This window comes from Pestalotiopsis fici (genome assembly GCF_000516985.1).
Source record: "Pestalotiopsis fici W106-1 unplaced genomic scaffold PFICI_Scf_3, whole genome shotgun sequence".
Taxonomy (NCBI): domain Eukaryota; kingdom Fungi; phylum Ascomycota; class Sordariomycetes; order Amphisphaeriales; family Sporocadaceae; genus Pestalotiopsis; species Pestalotiopsis fici.
In genome coordinates, this window is record NW_006917093.1 from 139,137 (window position 1) to 155,694 (window position 16,558).

General features: G+C 49.5%; 4 protein-coding genes across 4 annotated transcripts; 2 read left to right on the top strand and 2 right to left on the bottom strand.

The window, feature by feature from the left end:
• Positions 1–367: 367 nt before the first annotated feature.
• Positions 368–2,113, bottom strand: PFICI_04247 (uncharacterized protein; the record flags this gene model as incomplete). The annotated part of the gene is made up of 3 exons (XM_007832828.1): positions 368–1,138; positions 1,302–1,813; positions 1,900–2,113. 3 exons carry the CDS (start codon positions 2,111–2,113, stop codon positions 368–370), a joined length of 1,497 nt encoding a protein of 498 aa, XP_007831019.1.
• A 1,239-nt stretch (positions 2,114–3,352) lies between these two features.
• Positions 3,353–5,491, top strand: PFICI_04248 (uncharacterized protein; the record flags this gene model as incomplete). The annotated part of the gene is made up of 2 exons (XM_007832829.1): positions 3,353–3,380; positions 3,468–5,491. 2 exons carry the CDS (start codon positions 3,353–3,355, stop codon positions 5,489–5,491), a joined length of 2,052 nt encoding a protein of 683 aa, XP_007831020.1.
• A 227-nt stretch (positions 5,492–5,718) lies between these two features.
• PFICI_04249 (uncharacterized protein) lies at positions 5,719–6,537 on the bottom strand (the record flags this gene model as incomplete). Its single annotated transcript, XM_007832830.1, has 1 exon — positions 5,719–6,537. The coding sequence occupies one exon, from the start codon at positions 6,535–6,537 to the stop codon at positions 5,719–5,721; it is 819 nt and encodes a 272-aa protein (XP_007831021.1).
• A 1,930-nt stretch (positions 6,538–8,467) lies between these two features.
• On the top strand, positions 8,468–10,523 carry PFICI_04250 (uncharacterized protein; the record flags this gene model as incomplete). Its single annotated transcript, XM_007832831.1, has 4 exons — positions 8,468–8,705; positions 8,762–8,818; positions 8,873–9,673; positions 9,763–10,523. 4 exons carry the CDS (start codon positions 8,468–8,470, stop codon positions 10,521–10,523), a joined length of 1,857 nt encoding a protein of 618 aa, XP_007831022.1.
• Positions 10,524–16,558: the final 6,035 nt, after the last annotated feature.

Genomic DNA, 16,558 nt, shown 5'->3' on the forward strand with positions numbered 1-16,558 from the left:
GTAAATAGAGTGATTTTATCCAAATCTTGGTTTTTCAACAGTTTGCCCTCTGGGCATCCGTAATAATCATCTATCCAACAAAGCTATTTGTTGTTTGAATGCACATAAGTTTATGCCAGATAAAGTCACAACTTGGCGCTTTTGCATGCCGATTCAGCAATATCCACAAAACCACGGCAAATTATTGAGAATCACATATCTAGCTCGTCTGCAGTTTTCCAATCTTCTCGTGCTTTGCAAAAACATCTCACAAAATATGCCTTTACATGTACGATAGGGCACAGAATAAAACGTTGATAGATATCTATACTACCATATATACTAATCCCACAAACAGACATGTCTCGCACTGTTCGGCGGTCGAAGCTTATAGCACATAGCGGAAGTCGGGATGTCTGTCACCACTCTTGCCAGCTTCGATTTGCATGGCTCGATCCTCGGCATTCATGTTGTCGCGCTTGTCATTGGCTCTCTTGAGTGCAGCCCACATGACAAAGTACCCAATCGCGGCCAAGACCACAGTCGCGAGGGAAATTGCATGTCCAATGGTATACCTCCCATCGGCTTCTGTGAGTCTGTAGATTTGGCCGGCCATGATTCCGGCGCTGTTGCCAATGGTCTGCTGGAGTCCGATCGCCGTCGCCCGTTTAAAGTAACCTGCGTTACTATTACTTATCCACGTAACGTTCAGTCCCACAATGCAGTAAATGCCGGTAGCTGTCACAAAGGTGGCAAAGTACAAGACCCAAGTGTTGGACATGGACACACCCAACAACATGGAATAACCTGCAGCAGATACCAGAGCTAGAGGGACCATGAAGACGGCACGGCGGTTAATCTTGTCCGACATGAAGGATATAAAAATGTAAACAGCAGACGCCCAGATGTACACAGGGGCTGTGAGGAGCTGTGTGCGCACAGAGTCGAATCCGAACCCCTTGATGATCGTGGGCAAGAATGTGCCAAACCCAAAGGAGCACGTATCAGCACAGAACTGACAGAACGAAGACAACCAGACCTTGGGATCCTTGAATGCCAACTTGACTTCCGCCTTGTCTAATTCGTCCGACTGGCCAGCGTAGATTCTGGTTTGCTCGGCGCGTACACGCATCAGGACCTTTTCGTCCTCACGCATCCACTACAAGATGTATTAGCAGTTGACTTTTCGCGTGGATGAATGGCTTTGGAATAGCTCTTTTGATCAAGTTGTCCAAGTCTGCTTTCTTGCAGCACCATTTTGGGTAATGTTTGCTCATGAGACAACCGAGAAAGGAGGGGAAATGGCATCGGAAATTGCTTACCCAGGCCGTCTCAAAGTGGTCCGGCAAGAGAAAAATCGTCATGATGCCAACCGCAGCGGAGATGAGACCCTCAATGAGGAAGAGCCACCGCCATCCAGCCAGGCCGTGAGCTCCATGCATACTAGTCAGCGCGTATGCGAGCAGCCCTCCAAAGGCGCCCGAAAGCGCAGCAGCGACGAAGAGGTACGAGATGCGGCGAGCTTGTTCCTCTTTCTTGTAAAATGTGCTGAGGTAGAGGGTCAGACAGGGGAAGAGTCCGGACTCGAAGACGCCGAGCAACAGGCGCGTGGCAATGAGACCGGCGTAATTCTTGACAAAGGCGGAACCGATAATGACGATGCTCCAGCCAATAACAAAGGTTGGGATGAGCCTACTCGGCCGGGCTTTCTTGAGAACGAGGGAGGCGGGTATCTCAAACGCAATGTAGGTCACATAGAAGAGCGTCACGGCAACGTTGAGCTGGTTGCCGATTAGGTTCAAGTCGTCTGTCATGCCGGCGATCGCTGCGTTTCCTGTTTCCGATCGAATTAGGCCTCTGCATTGAATTCAACAAACGGGCTTCGTCAATTAGGGCCTCCAAAGCGCAAGCAAGACTCACCAATATTACTTCTATCAAGGTATGCAACCAAGAAGCAGAGAATCATCATGGGCGCCAAAAACATATCCAGCTTTCGAAGCAGACGTTTCTCCGCTGCAGGGTCAATGTGTAAGTCTACAGCAGCACTGACAGAGCCGGATTTCTCCTTCTCTGGGGATCCATGCTCGTCCAAGCCGAAGTTTTTCTCGACTGGTATGGTCGTTTCTGTCGCCATGATAGGTTGCCTATTTTTTTTGGACTTGGAACAATAGCAACTGCAGAGTGGCGAGCCTCAGCGTCCGCTTACGCTGGCTATGCTTGGTTTTATTGGCTTGTTAGTCAAAATGATGCCAAAAACGATTGTTGAGGATCAAGGCCGTGAAAAGAGTGATGCCCCCGGGGATCAAAATTCTGTGGTAGTCATTGTTCGTACAACTGGCTCAATTATATCATGAAATACCGTATGGCTATCAAGCCTTTTACAGGGCATTATACATAGTTGCTGACTTTTACTGTTGCTGTGCTGGTGGTGAAGATAGGCCCACGATACAATCTTTCAATTTCCGACAACTGATCGGGAAATGTGCTGTAGATACTGGAACCCTGCTTGGTTCGATGGGTTGATTCGTGGGCCCAGAGAATATGGAGAAGCGGGGAGGAGACCGTTATCTACTACTCACGTCGAATGTAATCTGTACCGAGTAGTACATCCTGTCGAGCATTGCTTGATGCGACCGGACCAACCCTCCCGTCCAGCCAAGCAAACGGATTTAATTAAGCCTACCTCTGAATACGGCATTGTATGACTCGAGGCGATGTGATAAAGGCGGTGCAGGACCCATATAATATGCCCGAATTGAGTGGAACACCACATACTATTTGAGTAAGCTAAAACTCTGGCTCCCAATGATACGCATTGGCCGTAATAAACCCTTTTCGGGATATTCTCGAGATTGCCGATAACGTGCCATATAACAATTGGAGTCTGGCGAGTCTGGGTCGTATCACTCATCCCCCCATCTCGTTGCAATTCCCCGACAGATGAAAACTCATGCTCCACCATTTCCCCGAAATTTCCGATCGTCGCCCTTGCATGGTGATGTGATAGAATGACACGACCGGTCGAGGACGACAATGAAATCCGGTCTCGTAGTAAAGTATCCGCCGCCGGCACCGGAAACGTCAGCATATCCCGTTCGGATAAACGAAATCATGGTGAGGCGACGCCACCAGAGAGAAAGACCAAGAGAGGCCGGCATGCCGTTGCTTGTGTTTCTTGCCGCCGGCGCAAACAACGGGTGAGTCTGTTGGATTCCATCATGCGGGAATCAAAGTGCAATAGATACCGTACCTCAAAGCGCGGGTTGTTCTTTCAAAATAGCACCGCAAGATTCTTGCCATTCAGCATTGATTTGCAGAGGAGCTCGAGAAGATTGGCAAGATCACAGCGCTGATTCAGTTGAAACCCAGTGCGATGGTAGTCATCCATGCTTCAATTGCCGGTGAGTAGTAGACAATGCTTGAATCCATCTGCTGCACGGATATCAGCTGACAAAGTGCTCGTTGGGATTGTAGTCGAAGGGGAGTAGGAAAAGACTGCACTTATATCAATGCTGGAGCGCAAACCAATAGTGTTACCACGACCCATGAAGAGCTTCTGGATAATACCGAAGGCGGCCATGAGATACCCTTGGATGAAAGAAGACGTCTCTCGCCCACCATCTTGAACGAGGGTTCTCGTGGCACACTCTCCCCGCAACGGACCGCGGACATACCACAGTGCTCCGTTGGCGATTTATACAGAAGCAGGGATGCTCCGTCCTTCTTTGGATCCTCTTATTTTGGTCCCCAGGCTGCGGCAAAGATCATCCAAGCTCCAGCACCTGACTTCTCCTCTGGCCTCCCAAACAAGTCGATTGCAAGTTCTATTCACTCCTTTCGCGACGAGGGCGGTCCCTTCTCTCAGATATGGGATTTGCTGGGCATACTACCGCGAAAGAAGGCCACGGTAGACCGGCTAAAAGATGCTTTTGTTCAGGAACTAAACTGGGCAATTGATGCGATCGAGGTCAAGGACTTCAGCAACAAGTACGAGCTCTTCTGGTCTAGGACCTTTGGTTTTGATGATCTGGCCACCATCGACCTCAGGTGGCTCGCCTTGCTGTTCATAGTGCTTGCGTATGCGGTCCTGCTCGATGGCAAGGAGCCGGCCAACAAAGACATTGCCCGTGACCTGCAAGACACGTCTTTGCGTTTTTACTGGGCGGCGAGGCGAGCCATTGTCATTGCGCCCACATTCTACGGAGAGTCCGTCGACCTCGTCCGGGCCGGTGTCTTGGTAACATGGTACCTCATTTACTCGCGGAGGATCTCGGAGTCCTGGCTGACATCGAGCTTTGCCATGCGCATGGCACAGGCCCAGGGGATGCACATTGATGGTGAGCGATGGGGCTTGTGCCGCCAAAAGACCGAGGTCCGTCGGCGGGTATGGAGTCATCTTTACACGCTCGACAAGACGATAGCCCTGTCCATTGGTCGACCCTTTGCCATTGTTGACCAGCAGTGCATTGTCAAGCTCGCATCCAACCTCGACCTGGACGACTTGGACGAGGCCGAGGCCGAGCGAGCTGTAGAGCGCCCACTGTCGGAGCCAACGCTCAACCTCGGTAACCGCCTCGGGCACGAACTAAGCGTTATTGTAGGCAAAATTCAAGAGCGGTGCTTTGGGCTATTCCAGGTGTCTTATGACACTGTTCTCGCGCTTCACGCTGAGATTGTTGCATGGGAAGATAAGCTCCCACCATATTTTAGACTCCAGGAACCTGATCTATCAAAGGACGACCAATACAAATGGCTGCGATGGAGTCGTCTGCGCCTGCACAGCATGTCTCACTTTGCCAAGGTGACGCTTCATCGGCCATTTCTGCTTCGGCAGTCCATCACCAACCGATATCGATTCAGCAACGACACGTGTATCGCTTCGGCATGTGCCGATCTGGAAATGCGCCTCAAGTACTTCTCGCAGCCCCTGGTGGATAGAATGAAGTGGACGCTGGGCCCTCACAATATGTTCAATAGCGCCCTTATCCTGGGTATCATAATCGTGCGGGATCCCTTTTCGAACCGCTCCCAGGCGATCCTTGAAGACCTCGAAGCCTACTGCGAGCTGCAGCGGAATGACGTCTGGCTCAACGAGTTTGCGCTTGCCGAGGTCAAGATATGTGAGCTGTGTATCAAAAAGACGCGCCAGGCCATTAGAGGCGCTGCTCGGAGGATGACCGCCAATAGCAGTATACCCCCAAGCGGTGGCAGCAGTAACAGCGCCATTCCACTACCCGATTCCCTCCCGGCCTTGTCCACCCCTTCTCTTCACCAGACTGCAGCCCACCAGCCTATAATGGATCACGTCGAGGGCATGGAGGGAGGAGACCCGGTGAATGGTGCCCGATTGAGGGATCCCTTCTTTGGCATGTCCATGAATGCGGCAGCCGGGTTCGGATCCGTCAAAGGGGCGACCATGTGGGATGATCAAAACTATGCGTTTCCCGAAACCGTCGACCTCACTCATTGGGAACAGGTTTTAGATACAATCATGCAGGATCACCAGATATAAAAGCCTCCCTGGATTATGGGTGCATGCATGAAGAGAAGGAAGGAAAATCATGTGCTCCTATAACAATGCTATCTGATCTCACTGCAAGTAAAATGTGTAATAATTCCAAATTGTTTGCGCAATCCCGGCCATGTTTGACCGATATCCAATATGACGACAAACCTTCTCTCCTTCATCGAGAACTCCACTGCATCATCTTGATGAATTACATCAATGATTTGGACGACTTATACCGTACCATTCTTGAGCGAACCAGAAGTCTCCTCATACACGACGCGATTAACCAGGCTGCCCAATCCGTGGCTGATAACGATTCTGACGTCGTCGTCGGGCTTGAGAAAGACGGGCGGGTTCTTGCTAACACCGATGCCGTGGGGAGTACCCGTCATTATGACAGTGCCTGGTGCCAGCGTGGTACCCTGGGATAAGTAGGCAATGATTTCGGCAATACTAAAAATCATGTCGTCGGCAGCCCCCTCTTGCATGACCTCGCCGTTGAGCGTGGTCCGTAGCTTCAAGACGCTTGGGTCGGGCACCCGCCGCGGCGAGACCAGACAAGGGCCCATGGGCGCAAAGCCGTCGAAACCTTTACCAAAACCCCACTGCGCGCCGTGGAACTGGTGCTTGCGTGCCGTCACGTCGTTGGAGCAGAGGTAGCCCAGCACGTGGTCAAGGGCGCGGTCCACGGGGACGTTGCGGGCCGATTTGCCAATGACAACGGCCAGCTCGGCTTCGTAATCGGCCTGGCTGTCTGTGGCTTGCTGGGGGATTACTAGAGGTGCGTTGGGCGCGCCCAAGCAGGTTGCCGGCTTGAAGAACAAGGTCGGGTGGTCCGGGAGCTCCAGATTCATCTCCCGCGCGTGGTTGCGGTAATTGAGCCCGATGCACCGGATGGTACCGACTTCCTCGCTGCTCAGAGGTGGCAGCAGCTTGCCAATCGTTCGAATCTCGCCCGTCGCCTCGGCCGACAGATCAAGCACAGATTGGGCCGAGCTGGTTCTGACCGTCACTGGTTGAGAGAGGGCAAGTGCTGCGCCAACTGGCATTGCCGGACTTGTAAGCATCAATTCCTTCAGGACTGAGACGTTGCGACAATGAGGTGACCGTCTTTTATACATACCATCTACTTCTGTGTCTGTGGGTTCCCCAATATAAATCTGATTGTCTTCAACTGCGACGAAGCGCACAAGTCTATCCCAATGCTTTTGATATATCAGTCAAAAGAGACCACCGACATGTTCTTTTACACTGAACTTTTCATGTAAACACATACCGTTGATACCATGGTTGCTGTGTTAGAGGAGTAAGAGTCGACTATAGCATGCGCAGAATCAGGGGGATCTTGGCATACAGAAACTTTTGTTATTCGCCTGCTATTTCACAGAAAAAGTAAAGGACCACACAGTCTAACATGAAATTTCGTCTACTTATCATGTTTTTGCTGTGGATTTATCAAAAGATCTCGTGCAACTCAGGCATTATAATAATATAGTCTCCGACAACGGGATCAGCAGCAACGATATAAATGTGGCGGCAAGTTGAATTTCCCGATCAGATCGGGAAATCAAGCTCTCATATTCAAGGATCTCCATTCGTTAGACTCAAACGATGTTGCACGCCCCCGCTGCATGTGGATAAACACGCTGCCTCGAATGATAGGGCTGAATTGGCTGACTTGAATGCATTTGTCACAGTGTCCAACATTTACACACGTAGTATTTTACTCGGATAGTCCATGGCAAGGTAGGTAGATCATCAAATACAATCACATGTATTTCAAGTGAGCCAGGATATGGATTCGGTGGTAACTTTGACTCTGTGGCTCCGTGCGCACTTATACCCTCTGCAGTGTGATTAACCCAGAACTCTAGATATATTCTAGGCGCCCAGTGCCGTATGCCTCTTGTCGACTTGGCCATTGTGCCCATGGGACATTGCGTTGGAGACGAGTAGGAGACCAATAGACTTTTATCATTTTCATGCCCCATTCTAGGTATTCTTCCTCTTGGCCCCTGACTAGATGGAGATAACAGGTTGTAACCCATCTCAAATGGTTTCCCTTTTGGCAGGTGCAAATCCGGTACCCAATACTCAATTTCTTCGATCTCTTCGGCCTCATTGAACTGCAAGTCATGTTCAATGGTGAAAGCCTTGGATTGGCATATTGTGTGAGAACCTGTGACCAAGTGGCGTGGTGCATTGCTTGTAGGCCAGAATAGCAAGTTTGTCTTTATTGACAATTGTAATCAATATGCTGGGGAATTATGTACTCGGGGTCTTGTGGCTGTAGTTGATGTAAAAACAACTGCACGAACCAAATACAATTTTGCTCATTTACTTGACTTTGTATTCATGGGCAGAAAGCCAGCGACGCGCCAAAACGCAAGTCCAAATTTGGTTAGCCCAGTCGCTCTTTACACTTGCAGATAGAAAAGTGGCGCCCACATACAAATTCCGTGCAGCGACTCTGACAGCTTGAAGCCCCCGTTTGCTAGACAAAACAACTTCATTCCAACGCCTCTCGGCGTCAATTGCACCAAACAGCCATCACTTCATCACTATACCGTGATATTAACAGCCAGGAGATATTGTGGAATTATATCAGTCCGTTTATCTTTAGCTTGGGGCGTCGATTGGACTCTCCGTAGGATCAGCACAGCACCCCTTCACCAGCCTCGTCGGAACGCTTCACGCTAGCGTATCCACATCTGTCTGCTGGCATCAAGTGCAGCCTTTTGGACTTGCGAGGCCAGCGATCAGGCAAAGGAGCCAGACACTGCAGCCCGCCGACTTGGAACGAGTAGTATCGTCAAGTACAGACCTATAGGACTTGCTGAGATACTTGTCCAAGAGTCAAGACCTTTTCACTAGAGCTGAAGCAAAATTGGTCGAGCCGCGATTTGGGCATTGTCTTGGCTGGTCGGCTGGTCGGCTGGTCGCCCCGTGTCGTGTGGTTGAGAAAGCGACATTGAAGCCATGGCTGCTGTTGTCGCTGGGGCAGGCGGTCAACTCAACCCGTCAAGGCAGGTCTTCGAATTTGCACTCAGATCGACAAGTAGCGATGGCAAACTTTGGCCGGAAGAGCAATACAAGGCAGCAGAAAGGCTCAATCCAGACGACTCCGAGATTGACAAGCGGAAATACCAAGAGTTTCTACTCAAGCTAGGGGGCCTCTTGCGAGATCAGTTCTTGATAAGGGATCCGGTAGCTCGAAGTATGCTTGCTCCCTTGGCACCGCTGCTGATATGGCCGTTACTAATTCTATAAAAGCTCGCAACTACATTTTGAAGGAATTGCCAGAAAACTACCATATTCGAAGAAAGCCCAGTGGGTGGCGCCCTCCTCTCACGTTGATGAACCATACTTACAGTCATCTTACAGAGACAAAGGCGGACAAGGACAAAAGGGAGAACCACGACTACTTCATTTACGGGCATCCTCTTAGTGATAGGAGCGGGAATCCGAGAAGTTATGCTACTGCCAACGAGTTCTTTCATCATCTCATATGGATCATAGGTGGATCAAATGATCAGGGAGACTGTGCTTGCAAATTATGTAACAAGAGCGCCAAGCACGAGCCCGAGGCTCTGAAGAAGAGGATAACGGCAGCCACCGGACCAGTTTCGGCCCACGGATCCCCTGCTGCGTCACCGGCTTTGCAGGCAACGTCGATGAGGAGGTCCGCCTCTGCTTCATCTGTCAACAAATCTCAAGCACTTCCAAGAGCTGCAGTCCAGCCTCAGCCAGCAGCTGTACCACACCAACAACAGCAACAGCAGCAGCAGCCGATTCCTGTCCCTGTTCCTGCTGCGCCTGCCGCTGCGGTCTCTACTGCAGCACCGGCTCCAACTCCGGTTCCGGCACCTACACCTTCCCATATGCAAACACCTGTTCATATACCAGTGAACGCTGCGAGCTCCTCAAACTTGACTCAGATTCAGACAGAGGCGAGGCCCTCTCCTGAGGAGATTGTCATATTTCGGGAAGGTGAAATTGTTTGGTACAAGAATAATAATGCCTGGCGACTGGGTGTTGTCCTCGAGATTGTTCCACCAAATGGAGCTGGCAATGATCAACCCAAGTGTCTCATCAAGCCTTTGGCACATTCAGCTATTCAGTTAGAGAATGTGTTGAAGACTGAGCCTGATATGCGGCCCTACCTGGCCTTTAGTGTTCCTCCTGGTGAGTCCATGTCCTCGAGGCATCAATTTTGTCTTTCACTTGACATGTCAAGATTACTACAACCTCGGAAGCTGATCATTTGTCTATAGTCAACATGAGAGAGATACAGGGCCGTAAGATGAGCCAGGTTGATTGGCATCAGTACAGCCAATACGCGGGTGGTGACCGGCAGAAGCAAGAAATGCTCGGACTCGAGGCAAGCAAGCTGGCGGTCGCCGAGATTAATGATTCTTACTCGACCTTCAACAACTATGCTATCAACCCAATAGATCCCAACAAGCAAAGTGTCGGTGGGCTGTTCCTTGGAGCCGAGCGCATCTGTGTGAATGAAGCTGTTCGTTACCGGCTGCGTTCAAACGAGAACAATCCAACGTGGATCAAGAGTCTACCTGTCGTCATGCATTTGCGCGAGATCTATGTTGCCGCGGACGGTCTCCATTTCGTGGGAGACATTTATCGGCTCGAGGAGAGAGCAATGCAGCAACCAATGCCCACCCACGGCCCACTGCCTGCCGCCATGATTCGCGAACAGCAATTCCGTAGTGAGATCAGAAAGCGTGCGGGTACCCGTTTTGATTGGGTTCTTATTTCACAAAACCAAGACAGGGACGAGACGTCGATTCGTGGCAGATTCTACGAGGCCGCAAAACTGTTGCCTATTATTGATTTGGCCAATTTCCAGGCTGCGCTGAGCAGGGGCATTGTTAGCGACGTGCAATCCTATCTCAACACCCGCCTAGAAACTCTCAGCACAGCCACTGACCGGCGAAAGCAGAATCGTCGTGAGGCTCTTTCGACCGCCGTCCCCGACGGATTCTTTCTAAGCTTCGGTCCAGACATTAGGGAATAATTACGGCAAGACTAGAGGATTAATGAATAACATGGCTCGGCCGAAATGAATACGGCCGTCTGATGGGGAGCTCGCATTGGAGGCTCATTAGCTGTTGTTGATAGGTCTGTAGTATACTCCCATCATACTTGTTTTGGGCGAGACCAGTCTGTTCCCTTTTTCCTTCCCCCAACTGGTAATGATGGCCACCAAGGTTGTGATCGATATGTCTAGGTGAGAATTAGACTAGTGTATGAGAAATACATGACATTCATTGCTACTGGCCAACCAGGGGAGAACCAGCCAGCCAGCCAGATCCTGGCCTAGCGACCATGACGAGGCGGACGGATCTGAGAATAGCTGTAGATCTCTCATCGACGACATCAGCAAACGATTGTGAACCATCAGTCAAGTGATTCTAGACGCATGCAGGTAGCCGATGCCAGAGGCCTTACCCTCCGTGATACACTGCAATAAACTAGAAAACTGCCGAAGTACTTTCATGTAATCCGACTAGATGACGCCACAAGAGGAAAAACAAGCCAAGGACGTCAAAGTCAACCACGGGGCGGGGCGTCGTTTTCCAAGACACAAGAAGAAAATGCAGGTAGCCTTTCTTCAGCCCAGTGGGTGAATGGCATGGCAACAAACACGTGGTCGAGGAAAGCAAAAACGGGTTAGTACTTTGTAGCTGAGTCAAGAAATATAACGGCCGTAGACAAAGGGAAAGAGGAGGTGGGGGGTGAGAAAAGGATTGAAAAGGGAAAGGTCACATAGGGCTGTCGATACCTTTTGAGCATTCTACATATCAAGAAAACTAAAAAGAAATAGACGCTTCTAGAGTTGATCCAGAAAATCTCCTGCCCATAGATTTCCAGCGCCAAGCCTTTACCCCCCAACGCCGAAGTGAGGCTGAAAAATGAGAAGAAAGAAGAAGAAGCGCGTATGTTATCTGTAAGCGAACTCCGTATACACCGATGACACCAATGATCGATCAAGACTAGTTTCTGGCTAGAACAACCTCCTTTTTGACGGGGGGTTTATCTTTGAATCCTTGCTGAGGGCGAGCACTCGACATGAACTCTTCCCTAGTCGCCCATAGGAGAGAGAGTGTGTGTCTGTGAGAGAGAAGAGGGGTGGGTTGAAATGTATAGTAGCATCTGCCCGTTCGTCGCATTTGGACGAATGAAAAGAATTGGCAGTCTGGAGCTACCAAGGGCTAGTCTTAGACAAACACAAACCAATAGTTTACGGTTTTTTGGGTCCGGGTTGCCTTTAGAGGGGCTGGTTGCGATGTGGATGTAGAGTACATCTTGTCATCCAGCGTAAGTTTTGTTAGACCCGACAGGCACTGAGGTTTAATCATTTCTTGCACTGGACAACATGATATCATACATTTCCAAGTCTAGATGAGCAGAATAGAGGTGATTCTTGTGGAATGTAAATGTGTGTCCATTGTGACCCGGTTTCTAGTATTCCTATTCTTGAGACAACGTACGATTTTTTTTCCTTCGAGATTAAGCATTTCAGTCAAAGATAGGCTCGGCTACATGGAGCCGAGGAACAAACCAAAGGAATGCAATCGTACTTTGTACACCCACTTGAATGGGTAATATCTTTCTTTGCTGCGGTTTCCCGTCTTCTGCATGAAGGCAGAAACTTTCCAGTCTATCGGGTTGGATGCCGTCTCCATCAAAGCAAGGAGAGTTTGGGATCCGGTGGACTGGCACTGACTGGGTCGAACCAATTTTTGGTTTGGGGTCCGGCACTTGTACTGAAGTAATACAAAGAACCAACAAGAATAAACGGAAAGCTTCGATTGGACGGCGCCAGTCGGTACTTGGAGGGTGGAAAGAGAGAGGGGGGAGGGGGCTTCAATATCACATATGCACGGTAATGCTTTTTGAACCGCGTCGATCTCCCTTTTCTGGTAATGCTTTGATGACCAGTCGAGGGATTCCCATTGTAGATCTATAACTGTAAAGAGCAAGATCGCTAAAAATATGTGTGTGGTTCGCACGGCGCATATACTCCATTGCGCAATCGAATGGGATTCCAGCAATGCCATGGGGTTTCAGCCTGGGTTTCTACGCCCTCGTGTGAGAACTGAGGCACTCTTTCCTATTCGATTGGCTGAGCTGACCACGCCTTGTGTAGTATTCGAGAATACTGCGCACCTTGCCACCTGGGTTCGACGATCATTTAGACTGGGGGAGCCAATGGGAATCCGGATTGGTGATGCATGAGAGGCGCAAACAACATTCAAAATGGCATGATGCTAATCGCACATGGCTAACAAAGCGTAAAATGCTACGATACATTGCCTACTTCAGGTTTGGGGGCAAACCCTCTTTTCTTTCAGCTCAAAGTGCCTTACTAGCCCTTCCCGTTGTAGCCGTCCATCAAGGGTCTGTTTGTCAATCAACGGCATGACGACTGTTGGATGAAGCGGTGAGATTAACAGCAAAATCAATCACATTGTGGAATATGATGATTCAAACGTGTATATTGCATTCCCGCTTGTGCTGACAAGAAATTGAGCACTTGTCAACTTGTCGACCAGCCTCTTCCCACTTCAAGGCTGGTCTGAAAGTCCCATGCAGAGTGAGCTCAGGTGATGAGGAGGGGATCGTACTGTGAGTACACAGTAATGAGGGATTCATCGTTTATTCTTTCAGAAAGCCCGAAGGAAGGTTTGTAATCAAACCAAGGATGGGAAGTAGGTATTTGTGACTGGTTCTTTTGGTCGGTAAAGGTGCCGGGCTTTGAGATCAGATCAGATACACAATCCTTCCGAAAGCCAGCCAACCGAATCCAACAAACCCCACTACTCTCTCTAGTGTACAATGTTTGTACGTACGTACATGTGTGTGCCATCTAGTTCTTACTTGAGATTTCATGGTATGCACAAATGACTATATTGCATTCATACCCACCTTTTATACTGACCAATTGCCTCAATCACATATATAGTACATGGACATGACGAGAGAGTTATAACCTAGTCGGGGCCAACATAGGGAATTAGAGAGAGGATAAAAGCCCAAGACTCCAAATGTTCGGCTTGCTGGTTTTAATTTGTTGTACGGGGGCGGGGGTTCCACAGCAGTAAGCAAGCCAGCCAGTCTGCCAGGGATCAACCGTCCCAGCGCTTCGGGAAGCCGAATAAAAAGGGAATAGATGGATCAATGGATGGATGGGACAAGGCCAAGCGCGGAGAATAGGCAAACGGCTCAGCTCGTCTCGTGCGGAGGAGAAAAATAAGAAATAAGAAAACAAAAATACAACGCTCCCCAAATGTGATATCGTGGAAACCAGACTGTCGGGAAGAGTCCACTTGCAGAAATTTGGGGGTTCGAATGAACGTGCTCGCTCCATCATCTTTTTCTTTCTTTTTCCTTTTTGCCTCCCATGCAATAGGAGATTACAGTAGAAGCGCCGCATCTACCGATTTTGTTACTCTCTCCTGCCTAAGCGTCGTTTCGGCTCCGGTGCATTCTTGATACTACATGAGACACGAGAGCGAATTGTAGGCATATATGGTTATTCCCGTGGCCTTCATGGGCCAAACCCCCTTCCCCCCTGTTCTCTCGGACCGCGGTTGATCCTCCTCTTGGGGTCCGCTTGTTGACGAGCTCAAATCGTCCTTCGCCTTCGTTGTCCATAGATGGTAAATTTCCGGGGGAGAAAAAATCTCGTTACAAAGGCCACCGTGCACACCCTGTTTGTTGCCCTTGCCTTTTTGCAACGGGCGGTCCCTTTCCCACATAGCAAGCAGACGTCGTACTCAAGGTGGCACACTTGATTCCCCTTGAAGGGAAGGCTCTTTTAGGACTTCTTCACGCGAATCACATCAGAACATGTGCATGTGCCAATGGGCTAGGTTACGACGGTAATTGTTGCCGATTGTCGCTGGCACCGGCAGTTGTTCAAACAAGGCCAATTCGTAAAAATTTCAATGCATGCGTATGTACTTGAGAATACTAGACTTGAGCAAGTCAATGCCCTTTCCTTTTCTTCCAGTCCTGTTGTGGACTTGCAGGAGGTACGCATCTAGGTATATATCTACATTCTCGACTCCTGCATGAGAGCTTCTGGGAGGGAGAGGCTCAGCAAAGGCCGCGTCTGTCCCCAGAAGTTCGGAAGTTCCGCGTAATTGCAATGGCATTTTGCAGATGCCGAAGCGGGCCACAAGGGAGGGGTTGTCTTTTACCCCCCTACATGTTCTTAAGTCTTGCTTTCCACGAAGGGAAGAAAAAGAGACCATGCACATAATAATCAGAGCGTCACGAAAATGCAAAGGCGGGTGTAATCAAAATGTTCAAGAAAAGTAACAACAAAAGGTGTGCATAGGCAATGCTTTTCTTCACCAGGCGGCGCAAAACCTCGTTTCAACCAGAGTCGTTCCCAGGCATCTGGAACCGTGGATCTTTTGGGAGGCGCCGCCCGTGGGTCCTAATGTAGCGTAAATACGTGCTACTAGCGAAATGCACCCAGCACAACGTGGCGCTATTACGTCGTTCTTGATTGATAACCGCATCCATTGTTTTTCTCTTCGGGATTTGAACCTATCAGTGGTAACCAATATGTGGTATTATTGGTTTCCAAGTCATATTGGTTGTTTCTTTTCAGAGAATATAAGTGATGAACTGAGTTTGCCAGTCAACTGCAAACGATTCCGTTTCCTGTTTTGGACCTCTCATGTCCACGTCTGCATTTCTTGTGCCACCTGATGGGTAATAATAGGTGTATGTATGTATGAGATACCCCGTACCACCATTTTTGGTGTTCTGGGGAGGTCAAAATCTCGGGATTTGCAATTGGGGGATGTCGATCTGGAATCGCTCGTTTGGGGTTCCAGCCCCACGGTTTACAAATTTTGGAGGGGAGGATACTGTGTACATAACGTAGTACTAGCAAAGGAAAGTAAGCTCATCAGTGAAGAGCTCGGGCGACGCTCCCACTCCGGGATGGAGAGGAGCAAGGGTGTGTGTGTGTGTCTTTGCTCCGAAGAGAAGCTGCCCGGCTCGCCTGGGTCCCTGGACCTAGTCCAGAGTCGCAGCCATGGCTGTTTGTTCATCATCGTATGACTTCGAGACCCAAGCGCGTCACTCATCAACCACTTTAATATAATCAGCCTCTTGGTGTAGACCTTCAAATGCCAAAAATATATACATATAAAACATGTATAGACCGCGTGGGTACATGTGCTCATGTTGGCATGTTTAATATTGTGCATATCTGTGCCAATACTTGAAGATGAGATTGGAAAAGTATGTATAAAGTCTCGGGATGACTGTGTAAAAAGGAAAACAAGAGCATTTCTTCCGTCAAAGCAACGTTGTCTCCTTCTATTGCCCAGCAGCGCTTGCAATCAGATATATGAAGGACAGCAAATACTCTCTCTCGTATTGTTCATTTATTTGATTGCATGCGTATTCTATCCTCACATATCAATTTCTCCAAAGTTTCAACTGGTAGCTTTTCGTTTCTTCCTCTTTCATGCATCCTAGGATTTACATAGATGCTGCCGCCGGTGCTTGCTTACAATGGGAACCCTGACCTTGTTCCCCCCAGAAGACCGAGCGGTAGCAATAGCAGCATCAGCAGCAGCCAGCAATACTAGTCGTAATAGATCCATGCTGTTGTCGTCGTGTCGTCGTTGGTTGTGTAACTCGCTTAAAAATGGTGCAGTCCCCGACCAAAACAGGAAGAATCTCTTTTTCGACATGGCTTGACATGCAAGAAGCGAGGTCAAGAAGATGGATAGGGCTGTGGCATTTCATAATATTGTTCCATCATCTGGCTGAGCTGGGTATCCGCGCATAGCATTACCGTATTTCGCAGTAGTGCGTGGCCCAATGTTCCCAGGACTCTGGATCAGAGCCCAGCCCAGCGTCGCCGCGCGACCTGAGTCTAAAAATTAGCGGCCTGCCACAAGAGAGATAGCACCAGTCAATGGAGGGAACGCGGTGCCTGACTCGCACACAGCAGACCCGACAGAAACATGATGTGTTGTGTGAACGGGGCGCGGCTACCGAATAGAACAGAGAGGG